This window comes from Leuciscus leuciscus (assembly GCF_965113295.1).
Source record: "Leuciscus leuciscus genome assembly, chromosome: 11".
Lineage (NCBI taxonomy): Eukaryota > Metazoa > Chordata > Actinopteri > Cypriniformes > Leuciscidae > Leuciscus > Leuciscus leuciscus.
The window spans coordinates 2,243,362-2,270,816 of record NC_138735.1 but is presented as its reverse complement, the minus strand read 5'-3'; the positions used below and the strand labels follow the sequence as shown (position 1 = coordinate 2,270,816).

The window sequence follows — 27,455 nt, the reverse complement described above, 5'->3', positions numbered from 1 at the left end:
ACGCCAGAACTGATACTGTGTGAGAGCGCGATGCGCGAGCGCCATCACTTGGATTTGTTCCACTGCTGGGAAATAACTTAATACTTTGTTATTTAGTCATACAGATAATATGACATCATCCGAAACAGTAAAATGTATATTTTTATTTGTGTACATTCAAAATGACTACAAAATATCATGCCATTGAAAAATAAATAAAACAACATGATGCGCTGCTTTAGCGCGTCTCGGTCTCTTTAGATCTTTCTGGCGCTCACCAAAAATGAACCAAAATACAGAGAATAGCCTTCTTGGCGCGCCTACTTTTGAAAGTCAACATTTAGATTATTTAACATTAAATGCATTATATATGCCTGAGTCACTTTGGAATAAATCAGAGCGTATTTCATGATAAAACGTGACTTAGCCTATACAGTCGAGAAAATAGGCAAATTCAGACCAACTGCTGGTCTACACAGAGAGAAAGCCCTTTCTAGGGTCTTCTGTTGTGCCGAGCCATTCGCTAGTCTAGTTGTTTGATGAGAAAATTAAATGTAGCCTATAGTTGCAATACACGCGTTTTGTAAGCTCCGTGCAACTGCTGCAGCGGACTATTATTATTAGAATATTAGAAGAAATCTAATACTCAAGCTGTTTTCTCATTTTTCTACTCTTAATATTAAATAAAAAAACGACTGAACGAAAGATACACGGATTCTCTTGAACCACCACCGCGTTTGCGGCAGAAAACTACTGCAGTGCAGCCAAAATGCTCTGTTCGACTTATCTGAGATCCTTTACTCTTCCCTGTGGATGACCTGTGACCTACTTTCTGTAAGATCTGAATTTTTGAACTTGAATTTTTGAACTTGAATTTTAGAAAACTGAATTTGAAGTTCCGAATTTCTTCATCTTGAAAACTTGAATCTGTATTTTTTTAAACTGAATATTTGCACTATACGAATTCAGAACAAAAAAACTAGCTGTTTGAAAATACATGTCTATAAAATTCAGCCATAAAAACATTTCAATTTGTTAAATTTCAAATGTTCAATATTCGTTTAAAACAAATCAAATTCAGAACTATTTAAACTACCACCTAAAATTCAATTTAGTTAGATTACACTTGCAAATAATTCAAATTTACACAATTCAAATTCAAATCATTTTGTCATATTATAAGCTCCATACTCGCTTCTCACGAGACTTCCAATTTCACTTTGCCGGGACGGCAGTGCGCAAGTTGCAAGGTTGGTTTTCCGCCTGGGAACGCTGGGGGGAGCGGGGAAAGTCACCAATATCACCAGAACAGGTTGTTTAACCATCCAAATGATTTCTAGACAGTTTTATTAAGTTAAAAAAGTTACCAAGTTCTCCTTTAACAGTAAAGTCGCAAACTGAGTTCTGGCCAAAGTGGCATTTCCAGCTGTAAAGATCATATTTGGAAGCGACGGAAATTAAATTTGTCTGATTTAAATGATTTAAATAAATTAAAAAGACAACTTTATTTGTACTTTAATTTATAATAGTGTGTGGTTCCTTTAAGTACTGGGGTCAGTTTGCTTTGGTTTGATTGCAACCCTTGTTAATGGTGGTATGTAGCCAAAATACTATGGAAATCAAACAAAAATGTTTAAATCTGTAAAGGTGATATTTGGACGCAATGGACGAATTGTTTAAATACATTTGAAAAATGTGTGCTTTTATAATAGTCTGTGGCCCTTAAAGTAAGGCTTTGGTTGCATTTGTTAGTAGGCTAATACTTATTATAACATGACATGGTTATAAAACAACAGTTAGTTTTATCTCGGTAAATCTGGTAGCCTAATAAAAACAAAATATATATGTTATATAACTGGCTCTGAGGAGGAATTTGTCTAAATGATGAAACTTAACATTTTCTTGTTTCTTGTTTATTTAGGGTCTGTTATGTTTTCTTTATAAATGTTATTTTCTCTGATAACCACAATGTCTCACGTGCCTTTTATATCGATTATTTACTCATGTGATGTGATGGCTATTTTAAGATGATGATTATTAATGTTTATTAAAGTCATATCCTATAGCTGTGCTGTGCATTGACTTATACTGATAAAAATACTCCTTTTGACTGAAATTATTAATTTCTTATTTCTCAAAACATTAGAAAACAGATTTTAAAAATTAAAAACCACAATAATTTCACATCATTTGAAAGCATCTTTACAGAAAATGCATCCAATGAGTCCATATTACAATTTATAGTGATCTGTCATCAGAGGAAACTGTCTAAGTTATGTATTTCAGAAATGTACACATACAAAATCACAGCAAAAAATGTATTAATTTAAACAATGTAATAATTTACTGCAGAAACATTGAGTTAGTAAAGTATAGTAAGTAGACGATAGTTATTATCAATGTTTCGTCAAGCATTTATTCAGCAAATGTAAGCATTCATTTACTCTTATGCACCACTAGATCAACCAAAGGTCATTCTACAGATACAGACACACGCCCAGAGATTGATTCATTGATATAAAAGAACAACTATACACGTAAGCAACTCGTTTATTATTTTAAACCAAAATTATAACAGGTTCATTTCTCTAGTCTTCTCGGATTTAAAAAGTCTCACGTGTTTTCCAAAAGGAGGCTCGCGATCAGTGTCGCCCTCTGCTGTCATCGGCACGTGTTTGCAAGATTCAGGAGTTAATAAGAGCAAAATCCGCTCTGACTGAAGGCCTCAGAGAGCAAAGGCCTCGTAGCGCGCGTGATTCGCTACTTTTGTTTTTGTACATTGAATGAGCACAGCTTAATTTAGCCCCATCACCATCTGATTTATTTAGTATTTTCATTTGAATTCTATTTAGGTAAAAATTATACACAAGCGCAGCTCTTTAGACGGAACCGAATTTATGCGTTTCTCTATTGTGCTGAATCTGCCGAACTGAACTCCGCGCTGGTCTAGCATGCGGGCTACTTCCTTGTTAGTGAGTCGGTGTGAGAGGGCGACAAGAAGTTTCAACCCCGCATAAGTATGTGTGGATTTAGCTGACATTTTTTGTGGGATATTTCCCTTCCTAAATCTCACCAGGCGCAAAAAACAACCCGTTTTTAACACATCCCTCGGAGGACACCGCTATCCGAGCCATGGAGGCTGATTTAAAGGCTGTTGTGTGGCTGATTTGCTAAGTTAGCACAGGCTGCTAACACAAGCTTTTCATCACACGCGCGGAACTGGATTATAACTCGAGCCTTTTATTGACATATTCGAGGCTTTTCAAGGATTTATCCGATTGTTGTGCATCGGGATGGTTAGATGCGATGGATTCGCTGTGATCTGGATGGGAACGGTCACTGTGTGAACACACAGATGCTAGCTGTGCTAACTAGCGCTTAAAGTGGGTTTCAAATGTTTTGCTTTGTTTGTACTGAAACACGAGTGGATAAAAGTGGGATATTAAATGCCTAACCCGGAGATCGTTCCCCGCGAGGGCCGAGGGAGAAGCCCGCCGCCACAAAGGACTCCGCGAGAGGCGAGACGGAGCAAGAGCCACCGAGAGAAGCACCGGGAGAAGGGCCGGTCCTCGTCGTCGTCCTCCAGGAGAAAGAAACACAAGCACGCCCGGGAGAAGCAGCAACAGTCGTGGCAGCAGCAAGAGGTGGTTTACGATGGCGATGTGCGGACTTTAGTGGAATACGACGATGTGAGCTCGCAGTCCGAGCGTTTCTCCGGGAGCCCGTCGCCCAGAACCGACACACTCTCCGTGGAGCGATTGAGCGAAGCCGAGCTTCAGGACTCAAGCTACGGAGGGGCTTCCACACCAGGAAGGAGAGAGCAAAACTCCTCATCACGGAGGAGAGATGGAACCGGTGCATCGGCGGGGAAAGCCCGGCAAGAGAAGGAAGTGAAGAGGAACCGATCCAACCGGGAGCAAGACGTGAAAAACCACGACAGCAACGGTAGGAAGCCTTCAGCCGCGTCCCAAGCGGATAAAAAGGACTCAAAGCGACATAAAAGCAAGTCCAAATCCGAGAAGGACCCTCCATCTGCGTATAGGGAACCGCCACAAGCTTACCGGGACGAGCGGGAGGAGCTCCGGGCCTACCGGAGGAGCAGTCCGAGCTTCAAAGCAGCGGACAGTCCCTACGCGACCTCTTATTCCTATGGATATCAGTCCCCGAACACAAACTACCCGTTTATTTCCCGGAGGAGCCCGAGGAGGGTGTCTCCCAGCTCGAACTACTACGGTCGGGATTCTGAGCTGTACGGTGCCTATAACGTCTCGAAGTCCCCGAGCTCGTACTCGAGTAAGAGGAAGCGCTCGCCGTCCAGCCCGTACTGGCGCCGGTCCCCGAGCTACGGGCCCTACGAGCAGGGCGAGGCCCCCGGCACACGCTCCAGGAGCCCCTACAGGAAGTCCCTGAGTCCCAGCCCGGACGGCAGGTAAGAGCGAGACTCACGATCTGTGCTGGGAGTAACTCAGTGCAAGTAACTGGAGTTATGTAATCAGATTACTTTTTCAAGTAACTAGTAAAGTAACGCATTACGTCAAAATTGACGACAAAATATCCGAGTTACTTTTTCAAAAAAGTAACGCACGTTACTTTGTTTTCTCATTTATTGACTGACAGCTTATGTTGAGACAAATCGAAGTGCAGAGGCGGTGTGTGTGTTTGAGAGAGAGAGTGTGTGTAAACATGATAGTTATCGTAGTTCTAGACTAAATGTGAGTGTGCATTTACTCATCTCACTTGCACAAAAAGATTCAATATTTTTCAAAATGAATAAAATCAGTGAAATGCAGAATCAGAAAACAATGCAAACCTCCAATAACTAAATTCATGCATTTAATCTCACTTTATTGACCAATGTACTTGCTTCTGACCTTCGATGACTCAGTTAAACCGTAAGCAAAAATGACTAGATTTTTTGTTTTTATTGGTAAAGTAAGTGTTAAACTTTCTCCTCCTGCATCTATTCTTCCGTTACCCAGAATAACAGCAGCTGAAAGGTTTGTTTGAGCCTCTACTGTTCATGCACAAAAATAACTTTTTTTTGTTATAAAAAACAAAGGTGGAAAAAAGTAACAGCGCACTACTTTTCTAAAAAAGTAACTAAGTAACTCAACTAGTTACTTTTTAAGGGAGTAACGAAATATTGCATTACTTTACAAAGTAACTTTCCCCAACACTAGGGGTGTAACGATACACAAAACTGACGGTTCGGTACGTCCCACGGTTTTGACGTCTCGGTTCGGTTCGGTTCGGTTCATTTAGGTGGAGTGGGGGGTTTAGAAAGCTAAAATTGTTTTTGTTTTTAAACAGATAATTTAATTAACAAATTGTGTCTTTGTCTTTAAATTAATTCAATTACAAGTAAACGTTTCGCAAGGATAAAACTAATTATCTGCTAATGCTGTAAACTATATAGGAGCCCTTACTTGCACATTACTATAACATTAAAGCTTAACAACAGAGCCAAGACTTTTAGCCTAAATTCAGTTGCTATTTATTTTTAGATATAATAATAATCAACACTCAAGTAACAAATTGTATGAAAACATGTAAACTGCACATAAGGCAGTTTTTACATTAACATATGTTTTTACTCTAATTTATTATTGAAATATAATAATTTACACAGTTGCTGTCATTTTCATGACAGATATTTTAAACATACATAAAATAATCAAGATGTCATTAACAGGTTAAGTAAAATATAATATATAGGCTAATATAGTGCATTTATTTAGTGAAAGAGTTCATTTCCTTAGCAAACCAACAAGCTGTGGACACTGAATGACTTGCCTGAGGTAAATAAAGCTATGTGAAAAAAGAAGCGTTTTATTGACATATTTCCGCTGTTGAAACACTGACTGAGCGATTACACGAGTTATGATGCCTTTCAGTAAGTATACTGTATCTTTCAACATACCTTCAGGTGTCCATTCATGTTTATTCTGTAACTGAGGAAGAGAATCGCGTTTACTCGCGCTCCGCGCTGCCGCTTGAAATGAGGAGCCTAGTAGCCTACGGTGATCTGTCACGCCACATCAAAGAGCGCCAAAACGACATTTAATGTTTGAATTTCGTCATCAAATAGACAGAATTTGAAAGATTACACCTTGCTTATTATCGAATGTAACAAAACACTGAGCTTATTGCGATTAAATGTGGTTAATGGTGGTTAGGCAACGCTGTATTCGTTGTACACATAAGACATGAGGTCCAATGAGCCGGGACAGCAGGGGGCGGGGCGGGCGTGTTCGGTACGCCATGAGAGTATCGCGATTCGTATCGTGGGTGGTGTATCGCGGTTTTTCGGTTCGGTTCGAATATCGTTACACCCCTACCCAACACTGATTATGATTATTGGGGATTTTTATAAACTTGTGTACGAAGAGAGCGTGATTGTATGTTTTGCGAGGGTTCGTAACCACACCTGATTTGTAAATGCTGTATAATTGGTTATTACTGGGACGAGCGCAACATGAGGTCATCAAGAACACGCAATGTTCGATTCGTAAACGAGTTGTTCTTTTGAGTCGGTCCAAACAATCGAATCGGGTTGAATCGAAACTCTTGAGAGTGATGAGTCGAAGTGAATTGTATAGAAGATTGTTTCCGCCACTAAATAAAAAATTACTGCAAATTTATTATTATTATTATTATTTTTATTTTTATTTATTTTTTTATCTCACAATTCTGACATTTTCTTTGAGTCACAAGTTGAATTCAGAACTGTGAGATATAAATTAAATTCACAATTGTAAGAAAATGTTGTGGGCTGACATCTTTAGAATCTCAATTTATAACTCAGAACTGTGAGTTTAAACCTCAATTCTGAGAAAATAAGTCAGAATTGCAAGATAGTCAAAATTTATATTATTTTTATTCTGTGGCGGAAACCAGCTTTCATAAATTCAAATATTTGACTGCTAGGGTGAAAAGTTAGTTACTTTAATTGAATAATAGCGGAAAAATTATACAAAACAAAACGTGGAGATACGCTGGTCACTTAACTGAATAAATTTATAAAGACTGTAATCTTGAATAATTGATTATTCTATCGTAATACTATTGTCTTTTGTACTTGCAGCTCAGCTAGGTTTATTATAAATATGTATTTGTTAAAGTGTCATTCATTTAAACAAATTTACCGTCAGCAATTGAAACGAGCCGCTTGAAAGAATCGATTACGAGTTATCTTGTAAAACTTGCGCAAGTTGCATTTCTTTTTTGTTTTCTAGGACATCTATCTAATTCTATTCAAATGAGGGTTGACAAATATACCATCATTTGCGCCACTAATAAATTAAAATGAAAGGAACGCAACTTGCACTGTTTATCATATCTACTGTTTTACAGTAGTGAGCGAATACAACTGTAGTGCAGATGTTATTCTGGAGAAACTACAGGTATATGCAGGAATATATTAACTTTTAATGTGTTAAATAATTGCACTGTGGGAATTGGAAGTGTGTGAGAGACATAATTGTGTTTTTAATTGATGCTTTTCTCTGTCAGATACTAAAGCACTTTTACAAGGATCTGAAGCTAGTTTTATTTGCCTTGTTATTATTAGTAACTCTTTACTGAGAGGCCTGAGTATAACTCTAGTCCACAGTTCTGTCCAACTTTTCATTTAAATTCATACTTGTGTAAATAGATTGAATTTGATATAATAAGCATGTGAAGTGGGAAAAGCGCAGTTAACGGAAGTGTGTGTCAGATTGTGCTGTTTCACGTGTGTGTTGTTGAAGACTATACACACAGTTCTCTGTTTCTACTTTGTAGTTCTTGTTAGCGCAGAAGTGAAGAAGACATTTTGGTTTGATTTGTTTGACCTTGAAACAGTCTTCCCACCCACTGTTGACTCTTTACACACACACACACACACACACACACACACACACACACACACACACACACACACACACACACACACACACACACACACACACACACACACACACACACACACACACTGGAGGTTGAAGCCTCAGACTTTGCTACGTATAGCATCTGCTTTCTACCCAATGTGTGTTTAATAACACTAACCCCGGTCTCACACACACGAGTCTTTAGATAGTCCCAGACTAAAACGCTTATTCTTGCAGTGGAAAAATATCTTAAAATATATCAGTGCATTGTCTCGATGTTTTTTTCTAAGGCATGTGTATAAAAGCTACTTGAATGTTCTGCTGGATCTAATCTTGGCTTTATCTAAGCCCTGTCTGTGAAACCAGGCCTACGTTTATAAAGGACTCAGTCAGATGTTATTTTAGGCATAATGCTGGTTGTAATATAAACCAGATAGCCTAACTATAATCTCATATTGAGAAGCAAATGAAGTGCCATGACTGCGTTTTTATTGGCTGATTCAGTTATAATGTGGCTTCATCCGTCTCGCTGTCAGACGATTAGACCACCAAACAGGAGAGACGGCGTTTTAAACTCAAGGGTCAGTCTAACAGCCGTTTCCCATTGGCCGCTTTTGTTAATGGTAAATTGTTTCAGCATAAAAAGCATTTAAAAAAAAATGTAATATTTAATATTTTAATAAAGGCCACAGGAAGTTTATGGTTCCTTTTGGAAATGCCCCTTTGGTGATTTAAACATGTCTAAGTTTTATATTGTGTTATTTAGTTTGTGCATTCAGTTCCATCTTTCCTTAAAGCAATTAAAGTGTCTTAGAATGCTTTAATGTCAAGTCAAGTTTATTTGTATAGCGCTTTTCACAATACAGATTGTATCAAAGCAGCTTCACAGTATTAAATTAAAATAATACAACAAAGTTTGTTTCAAGAGGAATTTATTGATTGATAAAATTAAATTAAATATCCCCAAAATATCCCCAGCTATAATGCAGCTTGTGTTGTGAAAGGTTAAAAAGCCTTAAGTGGTTAGCTTCAAAACAAGTACAGGAAACCAACGTTTATCTGATCTATGTATTTAAATATTGCTTTGATCTCGAGAAAACATCAGATCAATGCTAATGTTTTCCATGTTGAGCGATGGTGGGAGTGGTGGGGCGGTACTGATGATTTTAGCTATGCTTATGCATATGTTACTTGTTTTTTATTATTCACTCTTCAGATTGATTGAATAGCCAACCCAAAAATGGTAATTCTATTGAAGTTGACTCGCCCTCATGTGGATCAAAACACGTACGCTAGTGTTCAGAAGTTTGGGGTCTGTCATAGTCGTGATAGTGAATAATGATCCATCGCTTAATCGCTGAGGCTTAAATCATCATTGTAGAAACTTTGTGCGTCTTGAATGGTTAAGACACACAAGTCGAACCAATGATGTCTAACCCGATGCAATACTTCTCAATATAAGTGTATTTGAGTGTGATGAATAAACATGCGCATCATTAGTGGCATTTGCTTCTTTAAATTAAGTCGGGTGGATTCTGATTGGCTGTCAGTGTTTTTATCGTTCATCAGCAGGAAAAATGGTTCTGAAAGGGATTCCAACAGTTTTGTTCCTCCGTGTTATAGTTGTCTTCTTAAACTCAGAAATTAAATTACTTTGACACATTTCTAATGTGTGACTTCAGAAAACGGTGCACTTGTTGTATTGACGACTGACTTGTTACTTTTACAGTGCTTTATTGTAATTATGGTTTGACAGTCGCTGTTCCACTCTGTTTTCATTGTTTGCAAAAAGATTAAGCATGAAGGGATAATTCAGCCAAAAATGAAAATTCTGTCATTTACTTGTCATACCAAAGACTTTATTTAATCTTCTTAATGCAAATTAAGATTTTAAAGGAATGATGAACTGAGAGAAAACTCTCCTTGAGCTTTTGACATATAAGAGGTCATCATACAATAAGAATATCCTGTAAGTTTCAGAACTGAAAACTTCCTTGTTAGTCCAATAAAAGCTTTTATAGAGAACCAGGCACAGCTGTGAACGACAGGTTTTTCAAAGTGGGGCTCGATGATGTCAGAGGGTATCAAACCCCGCCTCTGCAGAGGAAGATCAACGCCTACTTCAACTCTGCCTGTTTAGCCCCGCCCACCGATTCAAGCATTACATGAAACTCATTATAATATGCTAAACTGTTATCCAATCATAGCAGTGGGCGTTTACTTCCAAGTCTTCAATGCGGCACACCCATAAAAACCGGGCGTTTCAGGAGCTAGGCTCAAAACCAGGGTAGAAAATAGCCATTTACTTATACATTTTGATATTTTTGAATGTAAAAACCAAGCGAACGTTTAAATTTAAAAGTTCATGACCCCTTTGGTTTCAGTTGCTCCATTGAAAGTACCCAGGCCTGAAAAGATCCAAAAATGTCATAGGCATCATACAATTAATCCATATTATGAATTAAGCATGTTAATCTAAGTCTTGTGAAGCAATAAGATTGTTTTACTGATTTAAAGGGATAGTTCACACAAAAATGAAAATTAGCTCAGCCTGAAGTCATCCTTGGTGTATATGACACTCTTCTTTTAGACGGATACAATCAGAGTTATATAAAAAAATGTCCTGGCTTTATAAAGCCCAAAAAAAGTGCATCCATCCGTGATGAGAGTAATCCACACGACTCCATGGGGTTAATAAAGGCCTTCAGAAGTGAGTGATGCGTTTGTGTAAGAAAAATATCCAACTTTACGGCAGTCATGAAGAGTAAGCTTTGACGTCTCTAAATTCGTGGAAGAATCGATGCGTTCGTGTCTGCCGAAGCTAGTTATTTTAGTCGATAAAGTTTTAAATATGGATATTTTTCTTACATGAACGCATCGCTTCACTTCAGAAGATCTTTATTAACCCCCGCAGAGCCGTTTCGGGCACTTTTATCACGGATGGATGCGCTTTGATGGACTTCCAAAAACATAAACCCATTGACTCCCATTATAAAGCTTGGAAGAGCCAGGACATTTTTTAATATAACTCTGATTGTATTCGTCTGAAAGAAAAGAAGAGTGTCATATACACCTAGGATGACTTCAGGCTGAGTAAATCATGGGCGTTTAACTCACTCTGCCTTTGCTCTCTCTCAGGCGTACGGGAAAGTCCCGCAGCAGGAGCCCGTACCCGTCGACCCGTCACTCTCGGTCCCGCAGTCGTCACCGCCACTCTCGGTCCCGGAGCCGGCCCTCCAGCCTCTCTCCCAGCACACTGACCCTGAAGAGCAGCCTGGCCGCCGAGCTCAGCAAGCAGAAGAAGGTGAAAGGTAAGAGACTGACATAAATCACTTCATTGGGGAAATTGAGAGATGAAACCATGCTGATGACCTGGGTCTGTGGTGGAGGTGTGAGTTTGACGTAGTGTTGTCAAAGTACCGACTTCGATACCAGGTCGGTACTGAAATTTAACAAATGTGATGCTTTGAGCGCTGTTGAGCGGAATCATGAAGACCCCTGATTGGCTGTTGTGTTCACGCGCTCATCGGATATGTCTGTGATTGGCTACAATGATCAGCACACGGGAGCGTTTGAAAGTGTTTTGAAAGCAGGGCCGACGCCTGCCTTTAAACGCTCGCACGTGTGTGTGTGTGTGTGTGTGTAAGCGCTCGCTGAAGAGCGTCATTGATGTATATTTACAACATGTTTTTGAAGCGCTGATCATTGTTGCCAATCACAGACATATCCGATGAGCTTGTGAACACAACGGCCAATCAGAGGTGTTTATGATTCCGCTCAAAGCTCCACATTTTTTAAATTTCAGTACCAACTTGGTACCCGAAGTCAGTACTTTTGACAACACTAGTTTGACGTAATTAAACTCGAGGTTCTGTGGGGTCGGACTGGATCGAGTCCATTCCCAGAGCTTCCGAACAAATCTTTGGGGTTTGGACTGATGTGGCAGTGAACCCGAGGTTACCCTGTGACTCGAAAATCGGGTGTATCGGAGACGTCAAATAGATTTCTTAGGCGTGCAGAAATAACACCACAGACGCAGTGTAATCACCATGGGAAAATCTCACAGTAAAACTGGGAGTTGTGAAAAATATGATACACCGGTGTTTTATCTATGTATCTTTTTACTTTTAATTCCTTTTATAACTATTTAAATTTTCCGTGCTTTTATTTTGTGATTTATTTTAAGTCCTTTCTGCTTAAAGCACTTTGAATTGCCCTAGTGTATGACATGTGCTGTATAAATAAACTTGCCTGAACTCGCCCTAAAGCCGCTGAAGCCGCTCGCGTCAAAACCTCCAGCAACGCCTCGACCCCGACCAAAGGCTCGTCGTCCTCCAGCGCTCCTCCGCCCAACCCGGTGTCCAACCACACACTCAAGAAGACCCGACCGCCCTCTCCTCCACCGGTGTGTGAGAAAGGCCCCAGAACCCCCGTGTCCAGCCAGCCTCAGTCTCCCGTGGACCGACCCAAGAGGAGCGCAGACGCCTCGCTGCCCGCCAGAGACACCAAAGGGAAGGAGGACAAGAAGAAGGGTGGAGTGGTCCTGCAGGCGAAAGAAAAGGAGCGAGAGAAAGCGGCTGTAGCCTCTCTTCCACCAGCTCCCAACAACCTGGATCATGTGGACGGAAGCGACAGGTTTGTTTTCTAAATTACTCTGTGAAAATATCCATAATCGTATTTCGCTCACAGAGCTGTAAAGAGTGCCTGAAAACAATACTTGAGTATTGAGTAAAATTACCAGAGACCTTACAGTGAAAATGACTCCATTACAAGTCACCAATTCCAAAACGACTTGAGTAAAAGTCTTAAGCCCTATTCGGATGAGATTAACTTTACAAGGGTAGATGGAGTAATGTCATTTTACCACAGGACGTCTGTAATATTACGTAAAAGTCCTGCAGAAAGCGATGCATAAGGATGTAGTGTAACGACGCCCAGTTCCAGGAATGCACTAATATTTTGTTGTTAGTACCAGTGTCAACACTTCGGAAAAAATAAATAAAAAATGCTGGATAAGTTGGCTTTCTGCCCGGACTTTTACGTGCTTACTGAAGTGACGTCCGGGTTAGCGGTAGCATTAGCCATCAGGCAAGTGTTATTTAAATAAACTCCTGATGTACTTACAAGCTTTCCAATGCCTCATTTTATGAGTACAAAACCTATTTGTACTACTGTAGAAGTTTGGTATCATTCTAGGCATTATTAGTGGGGGAATTTACCAGATACATCATTGGATCCATTAGCGCTGCACTAAACCATCCGGATGATATCTCTAAATAAGCTCTAACTTTAATAATGTTCAACCAAGGGAAAAAAGGCTTCTGGGGGGGGTGTTTGGCTCGAGGTCATGGTGCAAAGGACCCTAGGTTGATTTTACTCCGAACCATCCCTTTAATTGTCTGGTTAATTCTACAACTTTCACTTAGGAGTAAAAATCTGCCTTTAAACTTGGAAGAAATATAGATTTGACATCTATCGCTGATAATTATCAATATCGACTGATATGAACATTTTATCGTGATGTTTTTTTTGGCCATATTGCCCAGCCCTCGCGTTGTTGTTTTTGTTGTACTGTGTATTGTTTTTGATAGTTTCCCTGATGGCTTCCTCTTCTTCAGTGTCAGTAGCCTGAAAGACTCTTCAGCAACCACAGGGAAAAAAAACTACAAACCAGAAAGGAAAGCGCGTGCGCTCCTCTCAGACCTGCCTCTTCCTCCGGAGCTCCCGGGCATCATTCCCGGCTCCCCACACAGCCCGCCGGATGAGAAGAAGATGCCCATCCCGCGCAAGAGACCAAAGTATGTCGCCAAACAATCTCTTCTCACTTTCTCTCTTTAGCAAATGCAAAAATCTCCTTCTCTGGTTGCATCGCAGAATTTGTGGTCCACGTTTTGGCGAGATCAAGGAAACCGAGATCGACTGGGGAAAGCGGTGTGTTGACAAGTTTGAAATCATTGGGATCACTGGAGAAGGTACTTATGGGCAGGTGTACAAAGCCAAGGACAAAGACACTGGTAAGGACGTCTACATGATGCATCGAAATAAAATAGATATTGCGATATGGCTTAGTGCGATTTTCATCAAGCAGGCTGAAATTTATTTAAATTGATATATATACTACAGGTTTTTACACACCTGATCTCATGGGCTGCACGCATGCAAATGAACACAGTGCTGAGCGTCACTCTGAAACTGGCAGTGCATATTTTTATTTTCATGGCAACCCATAAAATAAAATCTTGATGGGTTACTTTTGGGCAGTGAAGAAGCTGACACGCAAATATAAGTATTGTAATTTCTAATTTTACAGTAAAATAGAATTCATTACTTGTTTATTTTACAGTACAATATTACAGTGTTATTACCAAATATTTTTTATTTGGTTTAATATTTTTATTTAAAAAAAATCATAATTATTATTTTTGTACATATTGGAATGGTCAAAAATCGTGAAAATACATTTACTTTGAAAAATGTTCACTTAGAAATTGCTTGTAAATTTCACAAATAATTAACACCCCATGGGTCCTTAAATCTTAGATTCAGTTTTATCAAATTTAAAGCCATACAAAGTCTTAAATGTTATAAAAAGTCTTAATTATAATTTTAAGAGGTCTTCAATTTGGGGACTGAAAAACCAAAATCATGAAATGGCTTAAGTTTCAATAGCATCTTACCTCTGTATGATGCCTAATAAAGTTGTTTATTAGCGCAGTGATGCTTTGATCTATAATAATAAAAAAATATATATATATATAATTTTGACTCATCCCTTTTCATATAAATGGTTTAAGGCTGAAATATGAGGTTTATCATTTTATAAAACAGTTTTTGTTGAACTGTATAGTGTTTTTTACAGTTTTATGGGTTATGTTACCATAGACATTGCATATGGTATTCATTTTATTTGTGCATGTCTTAAAAGCCTTATAAAACTTATAAAAAAGAAAATTGTAGTTTTTGTTTTGTATTTTACTGTAAAACATACTCAAATAATCATTCAGCAAAGGAGTTTGCCATTTAATAAAACGGCAAGTAAAAATAATTTCTCAGGATTAATTCAAAAAAAAATAAACCCATAACTCTTGAATAATTCATTATGTACTATTATAGCTATTTAAGTCATCTGGTGAAAACTCCTACATCACAATATATATTGCAGAAAATATCGCAATGTCAGTGTTTTCCAATATTGTGCAGCCCTAGTCAAAACATGCCATGAAAACAGAGCTGTAGTCTTCGCTCTCTGTGCTCAAGTTCACTGTGACCTTAAAAGATGTGTATGCTAACGCAGTCAGAGTCCATTAATCACGTCATGTGGCTAATCCATCCCTCTGGTGTTCTTCAGCGGAGTTGGTGGCCCTGAAGAAGGTGCGCCTGGACAACGAGAAGGAGGGTTTCCCCATCACGGCCATCCGGGAGATCAAGATCCTACGGCAGCTCAACCACAAGAGCATCATCAACATGAAGGAGATCGTCACCGACAAAGAAGACGCCTTAGACTTCAAGAACGACAAAGGTATGGCGCTGGAAATAACCCATCGCTGGCTCTCAGAGGTTCTCCTACTGTTGCCGTAATCAGGGTTTGAAACTAACCTTTTCACTCACAGCCAATTTGGCGACTAAATAGAGCTGTGCGATATTGAAGAAAAATGCGATAACTCATTAAATAATGCGATATTCGAAATGCGATACGATAATGCTTAAAGTGTGTAAAGTAAACTTAAATTATCTTAAAATATATTTAAAATTATATAACCTACATACGTGTTTCACATTCTTTTTGTGACAAGAAAACATCCCTAAACTTCTGACAGTGAACATCAGTGTTTTACTGTCGCATCAGAAGTAACCTCAGTGTAAACCTCGGGGTTCAGGGGCCGGTTTCACAAAGATAGGCTTTGACTATGGCTTAGATATAGTAGATAGACATCTAAATCAGACCGTTGCACAAAGCACTTCTCTAAATATCTTAAGTAGGACTGCAATGCATTGTGGGTAAAATAAGACACTTTTCAAAACAAAAAACATGTCGGATCGAGTAAGCGCATTCAACCGCTCAGTGCAGTTTACCCCAGCGGAAGATATGTGTTTGTTGGAGGAGTATAACAGTTACAAGGACATTTTACTTGGGAAATTTAGCGGAGAATGTTGTAACAAGAAGAAATGTTTAAATTATGAGCCATTTTCCCTTTTCTTTTGTCTGTTTGTAATGTAACTGATTGTTACTGCTGGTTGCCAAGGTAACAGAGTCTTAGACCTAAGTTAGCCTGGGGGTAACAGGGTGGCCGCGGGTCCTTAAAAAGTCTTAAAATGTCTTAAATAAAGTTTTCCTAATAAAAGGCCTTAAAAAGTCTTAAAATGTCTTAAATTCAGATTCGATAGGTCTTAAATATTTCTGGTCACGTTACCGCTAAAATTTCTCCAGTCTGACGGACCTAATATCCGTCAAATAACCAGTGAAGCATCGAATCGCGAGAATGATTCAGATTTTATTACATAAACAGCTATTGATAATGATAATGTAGGCTTTTTCTGGTAACGCTGTTGAGGCTCGCGCTGCTTGTCTCTGTGATAGATTTTATGACAAATGAGCATAACGGCAAACATAAAAAAAACTCCCAGAAGAAACATACTGAGGTAAAAATTCAAAATGTTGAGTTTTTTTATTTATAACATGTGATATAGTTAAAGGTGCTCTAAGTGATGTTGGGTGACGTCACTTCTTGTTGATGTTCGAACTATTGTCAAACAAAACGGAGGCTAGTTAGACCCTCCCTCCTCCTCATCCGCGCACTAACCCCCCAAACCCCACCCCCAAATCATTCTTGTCAGTTATTGGCTGGAACAGTTAGTTATGTTTTCGTGGTGCGGGTGAGCCCAGTTTGTTTTTCTTGCTGTTTGTGGAGCCTGTGGTGTCTGCAGAGACCGAGTTTTTTTTACAGTGTGTTCAGGGGACAGGCAGCTAGCGGATGGTGAGGAGATGTTTGCTGTATGTGACAAAAAATATTTTGGCCTAAATAAACGCGTGACATCACTTAGAGCACCTTTAAGTAACATAACATGACGGGAGCTATTTTGCTGAATATTCTCACGATTGCAAATGTTACATTGATTTTAGTTCAATAAACAAGTAGTGCAGGGCTCGAATTTCGGTCTTCTATCAGCTCGTTAAGAGCTCCAGGCGGCGATAATACACTCTCGGGTTTCGGGAGTCGGGATAGATGGAATTGTCACTTGCATAATCGGGCCAGCATTGCATCATGAGTAACTAAAGTTTACCATTTGCATGTCTTTTAAAGTTTTACCAGTTTAAACATTCACGCGATTTGAAACTATTCTGTACTTGCGCGCTGTCTGAGAGATGGTTTTTTTCACACATACATAGAGTAAAGCCGCCTCACAAACAGCTCGCGGGTAACAAAAGTTATTTTTCGTGGATTTGATCGCTTTAACAGTCAAAAACATGCGAAAATGATGTTAATTTAGGTCTTGGTGAGTATCCTCTAAAGACAGTCGGTTATGTCTTAAATAAGCATAAATCGCACATGTCCGAACATGAACACAGGACCCGTGCACTAGCTCTTAAAGGGACAGCAGACATATGTGTCTGTCATTCATTTGGTTGTCAAAACAACAAACCATAGCTTTCATTTTAAGGAATCAGGATTAATAGCCTATGTATTTAATTTAGTCAGGACTAAAATACTACCCAGTGTTATTTTACATTTGATTACTTTATTCAGTCTCTGTAGTATTTCTGAATACTAGTGTTAGACCTAAGCAAACACTTCTCTCTTTATTTCTATTTATTGGTATCTTTATTCTATTGTATTTATTTGTGCTACTTTTTCAATTTAATTCAAAGATTGAAATCAAGCTTCCTTGTGTTGTGTAAATTCTTAAGACCAAAATTACCCCATTGTAAAAATGCAATGAGTGAGCATACATTAGGCGAGATACATGTAATAAAAAAAAAAAAGTCTAAACTCCCCCCTCAAATTAAAAATTCCCCCCCATAAGAATCACCTAAGGGGGGATTTCCCCCCCATTTTCCAAAATGAAATTCAGGCCCTGAGTGAATATTAAATTATTTCAATTACTTAGGTTAAATATTACATATACGCATGTAATATAATGTGTATTTCCATCACAGGTTTGGTCTTAAATTTAATTCAAAGTGGCATTAAAAAGGTCTTAAAAAGTCTTAAATTTAACTTGTTTATATCTGTAGACACCCTGGGTAAGTTAGCCTGGGGGTAAGGGGTCTGGGGGTAAGTTAGCCTGGGGGTAAGGGGTCTGGGGGTAAGTTAGCCTGGGGGTAAGGTGTCTGGGGGGTAAGTTAGCCTGGGGTAAGGTGTCTGGGGGTAAGTTAGCCTGGGGGTAAGGTGTCTGGGGGTAAGTTAGCCTGGGGGTAAGGTGTCTGGGGGTAAGTTAGCCTGGGGGTAAGGTGTCTGGGGGTTAGTTAGCCTGGGGGTAAGGGGTCTGGGGGTTAGTTAGCCTGGGGGTAAGGGGTCTGGGGGTAAGTTAGCCTGGGGGTAAGGTGTCTGGGGGGTAAGTTAGCCTGGGGTAAGGTGTCTGGGGGTAAGTTAGCCTGGGGGTAAGGTGTCTGGGGGTTAGTTAGCCTGGGGGTAAGGTGTCTGGGGGTTAGTTAGCCTGGGGGTAAGGTGTCTGGGGGTTAGTTAGCCTGGGGGTAAGGTGTCTGGGGGTTAGTTAGCCTGGGGGTAAGTTAGCCTGGGGGTAAGGTGTCTGGGGGTAAGTTAGCCTGGGGGTAAGGTGTCTGAGGGTTAGTTAGCCTGGGGGTTAGTTAGCCTGGGGGTAAGGTGTCTGGGGGTTAGTTAGCCTGGGGGTAAGAGGTCTAATGTTTTTGGTCTAAAAATTAAGTCAGTCTTTATTTTTGTGAAACAGTCTAACTTGCATTAGCCTAGTCTATGAGCAAATTTTAGACTTGTCTAACACTATAGACCGGTCTAGAATAGCTTTGTGAAACCGGACCCAGGGGTTCAGGTTATCCTATATTAGGGTTATTTAACAACACAAACTGAATAATCAAATGTAAAAATAAAACACTGCTTAGTTTTTACTCTATGAATTAAATATATCCTGATTCTTATTAAAACTACAAAAGTTATTCAGCCGAGAGTGAGTGAGTGATTTTTCTCTTTGTCTTTTGTTCATGATCACAGTTATTGCAAGCCGTTGCGATATGCATATCGTGATATATACATGTGCGATATTTTGGTAATTTTGATATATGCCTACTACTAAATTAAGTTACCGGCCATTCAGATCATCTACTAGCCAAAAAGAAAAAAAGGGAAGTAAACACATATATAATATATATTATAAAATTTTGATTTCATAGATTTTCTTATTCCAAAAAAACAACAACATATATTTATTTTATTTATTTATTTATTTATTTGAATTCAGAGGGTGTGGAGTGTTTGTGGGATTTGATGAATAATTACACACTTGAGGGTGACAAATGGAAACTATTTCTCATTAACAAACAACAATGTTCTCTTTCAAAGAGGTTTGTCCATATAATATTATATATATTGGGTGTTATTTTCAAACCCTGTGTGTGATGAATGTGTGTTTGTCTCACAGGGGCGTTTTACCTGGTGTTTGAGTACATGGACCACGACCTGATGGGTCTCCTGGAGTCGGGCCTCGTGCACTTCAACGAGAGCCACATCAAGTCTTTCATGAGGCAGCTTCTGGAAGGACTGGATTACTGCCACAAGAAGAACTTCCTGCACAGGGACATCAAGTGCTCCAACATCCTGCTCAATAACAAGTCAGTGCAGAAGAGATTCACATCGTTTCAGACACCCTCAGATGCGAATGAGGAAATTAGTCCAAATCATTAGCTACGTTTACATGGACTCCTTTTGGTTCAATCGGAATAAAATCAATACGATTGATGAATCCGAACACGGTTTACATGAACGATAAATAAAGTGATTGGGTTGATGTGCGCGTTTATGTCACAAGTTTCAAAGCGGAATAGATTTTTTGACATGCGCACACTGCACAAATACACAGAGTTTCCCGCTGTTCACACATAACTATTCTCCTCTATTGGTTCTTTATTTGTTTTAAGCAGCAGACGTAATATTAATCCGTCTCTGGTCATGATTTGGAGACAGTGGGCATGTTAACCGTTGTGCCGCTGCTTATATTGATCATGCAGTAAAAATGCCCAGTTTGGGTACGCGTGGGTTTGTGTTGTACGTTGCCACGACGTTCACGTGCGCAAAACTGTAACAATGTATCTTACAAGGTAACATGATGTAACCTTGCTCTCACTTGAAATGTGTCACCACGTTAAGATCCTACACATCCTTGAATTTGAGGGTATTGGACCTGGAAAGTCCTTGAAGGGACCTTGAATTTGAAGTTAACCAAGGTGTGGGAACCCTGGTCACTGCACATGCGCAATCCTTTCAGTTTCGGTTTTCAATCCGATCAAGTGTTTACATGTTCTCTCCATCGGATTACAAAAGGAATAAACCCCCCTTTCAATCCGATCGAAATTTCATTTGGATCGAGCTCAGTCGGATCGATTAAGGCTTTTACATGAAGGTTTTTAGTCCGATTGAGCCGTCAATCCGACTATAAGTGTCCATGTAAACGCAGCTATTGTCAAGTCACCTGCATTTATACAGAGCTTTCAACAATATAGATTGTTTCAAAGCATCTTTACAGTGATAATAGGATATTACAGTAACAGAGATTGTTTGGCTTTACAGCAGCTCTAGAATAAAGTTATTGTCCAGCTAAAGTTAGTTTTGATTGATTCACTTCCGTTGCAAAGATCATTAGGTATTAACTAAGTGCTCGCTAACACTACATCGTTTAACTGAAAACAGACAACTTAATGCGTTCTGGACGATCATTTGCATGATAACAGTGTTTGGCAGCTCGAGAACGCAAACTTTGAAATAGATTCCAAGGTGCAAGTTTTGAACATTTTTGAAAACGTAATCATCTCAATGTAAACTTCAAAAACGTGAATCTGTGAAAATCAAACCAAATTTTCATTGTATCTTCATATTATATCTAATATAACGTCTGATTGATGCCGTCATGGTCTGAGAGCATTTCGCAACAATTTCAGCTTAAACCTGAGTTTTCCAAACAAACTTTGACCTTTTAAAGCGAAACAAAGTCAACATACAAAAAACATTTAACACAGAAGAGTAAATGAGCCACTTTATATATAGTTTTATTTAGGGATACACAATATATCAGTATCGGCCGATATATGATCAGTTTTAATGTTATCGTTATCGGCTCGAATATGGTATCAACACCCTCAGATATGAATTCTCACCCTCAGACAAATCATTGTGAACCAACTTTCACTGTAACTTCATATCATATCATCTGATTAGTGTGAATGTGTGCCGTCCTGCAGGGGTCAGATCAAGCTGGCAGATTTCGGATTGGCTCGCCTGTATAACTCTGAGGAGAGGTACGTATGGTCCGGACCTGACTCAGCATGCAGTTCTGAGCTGTGTAAACTGAGTAGAGCTGACTCTGACTGGTTTTGTCGTTCTCCAGTCGACCCTACACCAATAAGGTGATCACTCTGTGGTACCGCCCCCCCGAGCTGCTGCTGGGAGAAGAGCGCTATACGCCCGCCATCGACGTGTGGAGCTGCGGGTGAGCCAGCACTTCAGACATGCCATGCTAGCAATTTAAGCTGCATTATTTCTATCTATCTATCTATCTATCTATCTATCTATCTATCTATCTGTCTATCTATCTATCTATCTGTCTATCTATCTATCTATCTATCTATCTGTCTATCTGTCTATCTATCTATCTATCTATCTATCTATCTATCTGTCTATCTGTCTATCTGTCTATCTGTCTATCTGTCTATCTGTCTATCTATCTATCTATCTATCTATCTATCTATCTATCTATCTATCTATCTTAGTGTAATTATGATATATTAACATAAATAGCCACATTACTATAATATTAGAGGTTACAATTAATAACAGAGCCCAAACTATTATATTCAACTGCCATTTATTTTAAGATATAATAATTACACTCAAACATAAACTGAAATGTCTGTTTATATCTCAGTTGCACATAAGGTAGTTTTCATAATGATGAAATATAATGACCAATATTTTCAAACGTTCATATATAATGACCAATATATTCAAACGTTCATATATAATTAAGTCAATAAGCTCCTCTCTAGTGTTTTTTTTTTTTTATAGCTAACTAATAAACTGTAGAACAGAAAAAAGTAAATTTCCCAATTTAGATGTTTTTTTCCCTCCAATATCATGCAGCCCTACTGTTAATCTTATAAGCACAACACATTTTCACCTTAAACCTTTCATCTCACACAGGTGCATTCTGGGAGAGCTTTTCACAAAGAAGCCCATCTTTCAGGCCAATCAGGAGCTAGCACAGCTAGAGCTCATAAGGTAACAACAGTCAACATGTAAAAAAACGTCTGTGTTTGGTACAAGTCGGTACTGAAATTAAAAATTAAAAACGTTTTGAGCGGAATCATAAACACCTCTGATTGGCCGTTGTGTTCACAAGCTCATTGGATATGTCTGTGATTGGCCACAATGATCAGCACACGGAAGTGTTTGAAAGCAGGAGCGTTTCAAACGCTCGCGTGTGTGTGTGTGTAAGCGCTCGCTGAAGAGCGTCATTGATGTATATTTACAACATGATTTTGAAGCGCTGATCATTGTAGCCAATCACAGACATATCAGATGAACTCGTGAACACAACGGCCAATCAGAGGTGTTTATGATTCCGCTCAAAGCTCCACATTTTAAAAATTTCAGTATCGACTTGGTATCGAAGTCGGTACTTTTGACAAAACTAGTTTTGTTGGAGATTCACTGACCCAGTCTAAACGGGTTGAGATTCACTGACATTTATACCTGTGTCCAATCCAGTCGTATCTGTGGAAGCCCTTGCCCTGCCGTGTGGCCAGACGTGATCAAGCTGCCCTACTTCAACACCATGAAACCAAAGAAACAGTACCGGCGAAGGCTAAGGGAAGAGTTCGCCTTGTGAGTAATCAGAAATGAAACCAGTTCAGTCTGTTAGCTCAGGACTACAGTGGGTGAAGGGTTATAGCATGTACAGTCAAACCAAACATGATTCAGACACCAGATATAAGTTTTAATATGTTTCACTAGTGTGATCAGGACACTATAGTTCATTAATGTAAGTGAGGAGAGCAAAATAAAGTAAACTGTGACATATTATACCCAATAATTCTTCATACAGCGACTACCAGTGACATTTATACAAATTTGGGACCAAAAATGATTTGGACACTTTGAGCTGATCATGTTTTGCTGAAGTGTTTTGTCTTTAATTGCTAATGCTCTTTTTACACACAGACTGAACACAATGAAGCATTGCTTGGTGATTGGTTGAGCTAAACTGGTATTATCTAATTGTGTAGTTAAATTTAACAGCTGACAGATATTCAACATAATTCATGTGTGAGACAGTCTAACAGAAGGACGGACAAAACCAGTCAAATATCGAGTTCATAACTTGTCATGTTTTATTACCATTTTCTGAACTATAGCGAATAAACTGAGATAATGAGAGAAATGTGTCTGAATACATTTTTGTTTGACTGTATATGGATATGCGTTTGCTTTATTTGACTCTTATGATGTCTTCAAGTTTTCAAGAACTCGTGTGATTTCTTTTTCCGTTTGCTAATAAAGACAGGACGCCTTTTAGTGCTAATGCTATAAAATGAGTATTAGTGTGATCGATGCGTTATCTGCTTTATTACTCTCATACTGAGAATCAAAGGAGAAGTTACTGTCACACGAGCCTGTCGCCTCGTAAACCAGCTGAATGAGTATTTTGTGGCAAGCTTTACAGCTTTTCTTGTAATTGATGAACTTCCTATTTGCAATGCAGAAATTCCCAGTAGCAATAACACCATTAATGGGGGCTTTTATGTGTGCATAATTCAAGAAAATGATTATTGCGACATAATTTGAAGGCAGCGTTAGACATGTAGAGAGAAAAGCAGTAAACCTCAGTGATATGTTTGAATGTTTCAGTATTCCTCTGATGGCCCTGGATCTGTTTGACCACATGTTAGCGTTGGACCCGAGCAAACGCTGCACTGCAGAACAAGCTCTCAACAGCGACTTCCTCAAAGATGTGGATCCAGCCAAGATGCCTCCGCCTGAGTATGAGGGCTTTTGTTTTATTTTTAGCAGCTATGCTTTAAAGTGCTCTATTGTGCTTTGTCGGAAATGTGACCCTGGATCACGTCACCAGTCACGAGTCGCACTGGTATATCTGTGGCAATAGCCGACAATACAATGTATGGGTCAAAATTATCGATTTTTCTTTTATGCCAAAAATCATTAGGATATTAAGTAAAGATCATGTTCCATGAAGATATTTTGTAAATGTCCTACCGTATATACACGACAGTTCAAAAGTTTGGGGTCAGTAAGAATTTTTATTTTATTATGGGGGGAAATAAATAAAATAAATCAATACTTTTATACATCAAGGATGAGTTAAACTGATCAAAAGTTACAGTAAAGACATTTATAATGTTAGAAAATATTCTATTTTAAATAAATGCTGTTCTTTTGAACTTTCTATTCATCAAAGAATTTTGAAAAAAAAATTGTACACTGTTTTCAACATTGATAATAATCATAAATGTTTCTTGAGCATCAAATCATCATATTAGAATGATTTCTGAAGGATCATGTGACACTGAAGACTGGAGTGATGATGCTGAACATTCAGCTTTGATCACAGGAATAAATTACAGTTTAAAATGTATTAAAATAGAAAAGTCATTTTAAATTGTCATATTTCACAATATTACAGTTTTTTTTATTTGTTTTTTATCAAATAAATGCAGCCTTGGTGAGCAGAAGATACTTCTTTTAAAAACATAAAAAAATCTTACTGACCCAAAACTTTTGAACGGTAGTGTATATAAAACATGTATTTTAGTGAGTGAATGCTGCACAATCACGAACATAAATGCACAACTTTAAAGGAGATTTTCTCAATGTTAGATTGTTTTGCACCCTCAGATTCCAGATTTACAAATATTCTTTCAGATATTTCAGATGATGTATAAATCTCAATTTTAAAAACTTGACCCATGTGACTGGTTTTGTTGTCCAGGGTCACATATTTCCTTTCATCCAGTGTGTAATGCGGCTGTTTGTGAATGTAAAAGGTCTACAAAGATATAAAGTGCTGATAAATAGTTCGAGTGCGTCCGAAATCGAATATTTCCCTACTATATAGCATGCGAAAACAGTACGGCAAAAGAATAGCATCTCCGAATACATAGTATTCAAAAAACATTAGGAGAAAAGTGCCCTGATGACCTTCTGACGAGATTCTGAAGTGTGCATACGATGGACACTTTACTATCCCATGAGGCCACGGGAGAGGATTATGTGAATGACACAAGTGACGCTGGTAGGTCACGTGACCGTAACAACATGGTGGATGTAGTACGTCTGGATTTCATTCATACTTTATAGAACATACTTTCTTAGCAGTCGTACCTACTCAATATGTGATTTCAGATCCTGCGTTTGTCTCCCAAAAGAAAGTGATTCTGAACTGAAACGAGTCGTCAGTAATTCAGTCTCACTTCCTGATTGAACCTGCGTAGGTTTATATCTAATTTGCATAATGCCAGCCTCTGGTCTTGATTGGCTGAGCTGCGTCTCTTAGCCCCGCCCTCAGTCACTGTATTTTATCTGAGACTGGAAGAGTTTGGTTCGTGTTGTTCGTGTCGAGAAGACGCTGTTTTCTGCTGACAAAGCAAATCCACTTTGATGAGATTGATACGGTAAAACCCACGCCATCGTTACTGTTCGTATCACTGTGATCAAGAGCTGAGACTCAGATATGATAATGAGCGTTTGGTTTCTGACACGTGCTGTAAGCGGTCGACCAATCACAAACAGACTGAGCCGTCTGACCAGTCAGAGTAGACCAATCACAACAGACTGAGCCGTCTGACCAGTCAGAGTAGACCAATCACAACAGACTGAGCCGTCTGACCAGTCAGAGTAGACCAATCACAATAGACTGAGCCGTCTGACCAATCAGAGCAGAGGAGGCTCTCAGAGAGGCGGGGTCTTTGATCGAACCGTTTCAGACACCATGAGAAAAGCAAAATTAGGAACGTTTAAAACGGCATAATAGGCGCACATTGATAAGTGTGCTAAGAGCATTCTATGCTTTAGCTATTTAATAACATTTTTAAACACCTCTTTAATAAATAAAATAAACCTACACTATATAATTCTCTTGTTAAATATGTCCTTGACATTTCTTTGTAAAATGAACTCAATTGTGTCTTTATTTCACTCATAATTTTGAATAATGGTTTGGAAAATATGTGTAAATTTGATTTAGCCTCTGCTTCATTTTCCACACAACACTTATCTGCTTCTTCTCTGCTTCTGATCTGATCTCTGCTTGTTCTCTCTCTAGTCTCCCTCTCTGGCAGGATTGTCATGAGCTGTGGAGTAAGAAGCGGCGGCGGCAGAAGCAGATGCCAGAGGATCTGACGGCTCCTAAAGCTCCCCGTAAGGAGCTCGGGCTGGACGACAGCCGCAGTAACACTCCTCAGGGCTTCCCTGCCGCTGGAGGACTCAAGGGCCCGAACGCCGCCAACACTGCAGCCCTGCTGGGTGAGACCTCAGCTCACACGCTCAACACACCGGGCCTCAGATTAACCCGGTGCACACTGGGCCATTTAGCATCGTCCTTTACCATTGTTGCTCGTCAGACTGTACGAACATGATCATCGCTGTAAGCCATGTCACACTGTAAGATCTCAGTTGTCATAAATGTTAGACTGTACGACAGTCAAGACGTGTTAAAACTGAGTTTTACATCATCAATCATTGACACGTTCAGTAACAGTGATCTGCGTTACACACGGGGTTGAAATGGCGGCTACAAAGAAGTCTCTAATGTTAATTTTGGTCACGGCTTGTCTTGAAAAACGAAGCCGATGTGACGGTGGTCGTAGGAGAATCACTGCAGGACTGAGAGTCAAATCTTCTGACACCGCCAGAAATTCGTCAGACGGAAAATTTTATCGCAACGGTCATTAATCGGCTGTCGGTGAACATGTCAAACTAACCATCAAATGGCGCTTTTCCATTACCAGTACCAGCTCAACTCGACTCGGCTCTGCTCGCTTTTCGCTCCGTTTTCCATTGCAGATAGTACCTCCACAATAGTACCTGGTCGTCATAGCGACGCCGCAGGAAACTGCCGTGACTTAATCTTTTACGCGAGACGTGCGAGACACACCCGCTACCCACACACACAGGACAATGGAGGAAATCGAGTGTATGCTGTTTTTGGATGTTTTTGTTTTTGCTGTTTTTTATTCAGGATACTCCGTCTGGCGCGTGCAATGATGACGCAGTGAATAGTGACGATGCTCTCTGACCAATCAGCAGTCTGCCATGTTTTCACGTCACATTTTAGTATCGCCTCAGCTCGCTTAGAACCTCGCCGGAGGTGGTACGAAAAAAAGTACCTGGAAGCAGGTACAGGTACAAC

The 27,455-nt window shown here is 39.3% G+C and overlaps 1 protein-coding gene across 2 annotated transcripts in view; it reads left to right on the top strand.

Annotated features, from left to right (window-relative positions):
- Positions 1-2,631: 2,631 nt before the first annotated feature.
- cdk13 (cyclin dependent kinase 13) overlaps positions 2,632-27,455 on the top strand; it is a 30,280-nt gene continuing 5,456 nt past the window's right edge. Inside the window, exons 1-13 of one of the 2 annotated variants that reach the window (XM_082183801.1) lie at positions 2,632-4,408; positions 10,986-11,158; positions 12,116-12,482; positions 13,472-13,645; positions 13,722-13,861; positions 15,196-15,366; positions 19,461-19,650; positions 21,274-21,330; positions 21,420-21,521; positions 22,232-22,309; positions 22,799-22,915; positions 23,939-24,070; positions 26,370-26,569. In XM_082183801.1, coding sequence (XP_082039927.1) covers positions 3,426-4,408; positions 10,986-11,158; positions 12,116-12,482; positions 13,472-13,645; positions 13,722-13,861; positions 15,196-15,366; positions 19,461-19,650; positions 21,274-21,330; positions 21,420-21,521; positions 22,232-22,309; positions 22,799-22,915; positions 23,939-24,070; positions 26,370-26,569 — 2,884 coding nt within the window. In that variant the 5' untranslated portion in view covers positions 2,632-3,425. Of the gene's footprint in view, positions 4,409-10,985; positions 11,159-12,115; positions 12,483-13,465; positions 13,646-13,721; positions 13,862-15,195; positions 15,367-19,460; positions 19,651-21,273; positions 21,331-21,419; positions 21,522-22,231; positions 22,310-22,798; positions 22,916-23,938; positions 24,071-26,369; positions 26,570-27,455 lie in introns of both variants that reach the window. The other variant, XM_082183800.1, reaches the window with a different exon arrangement.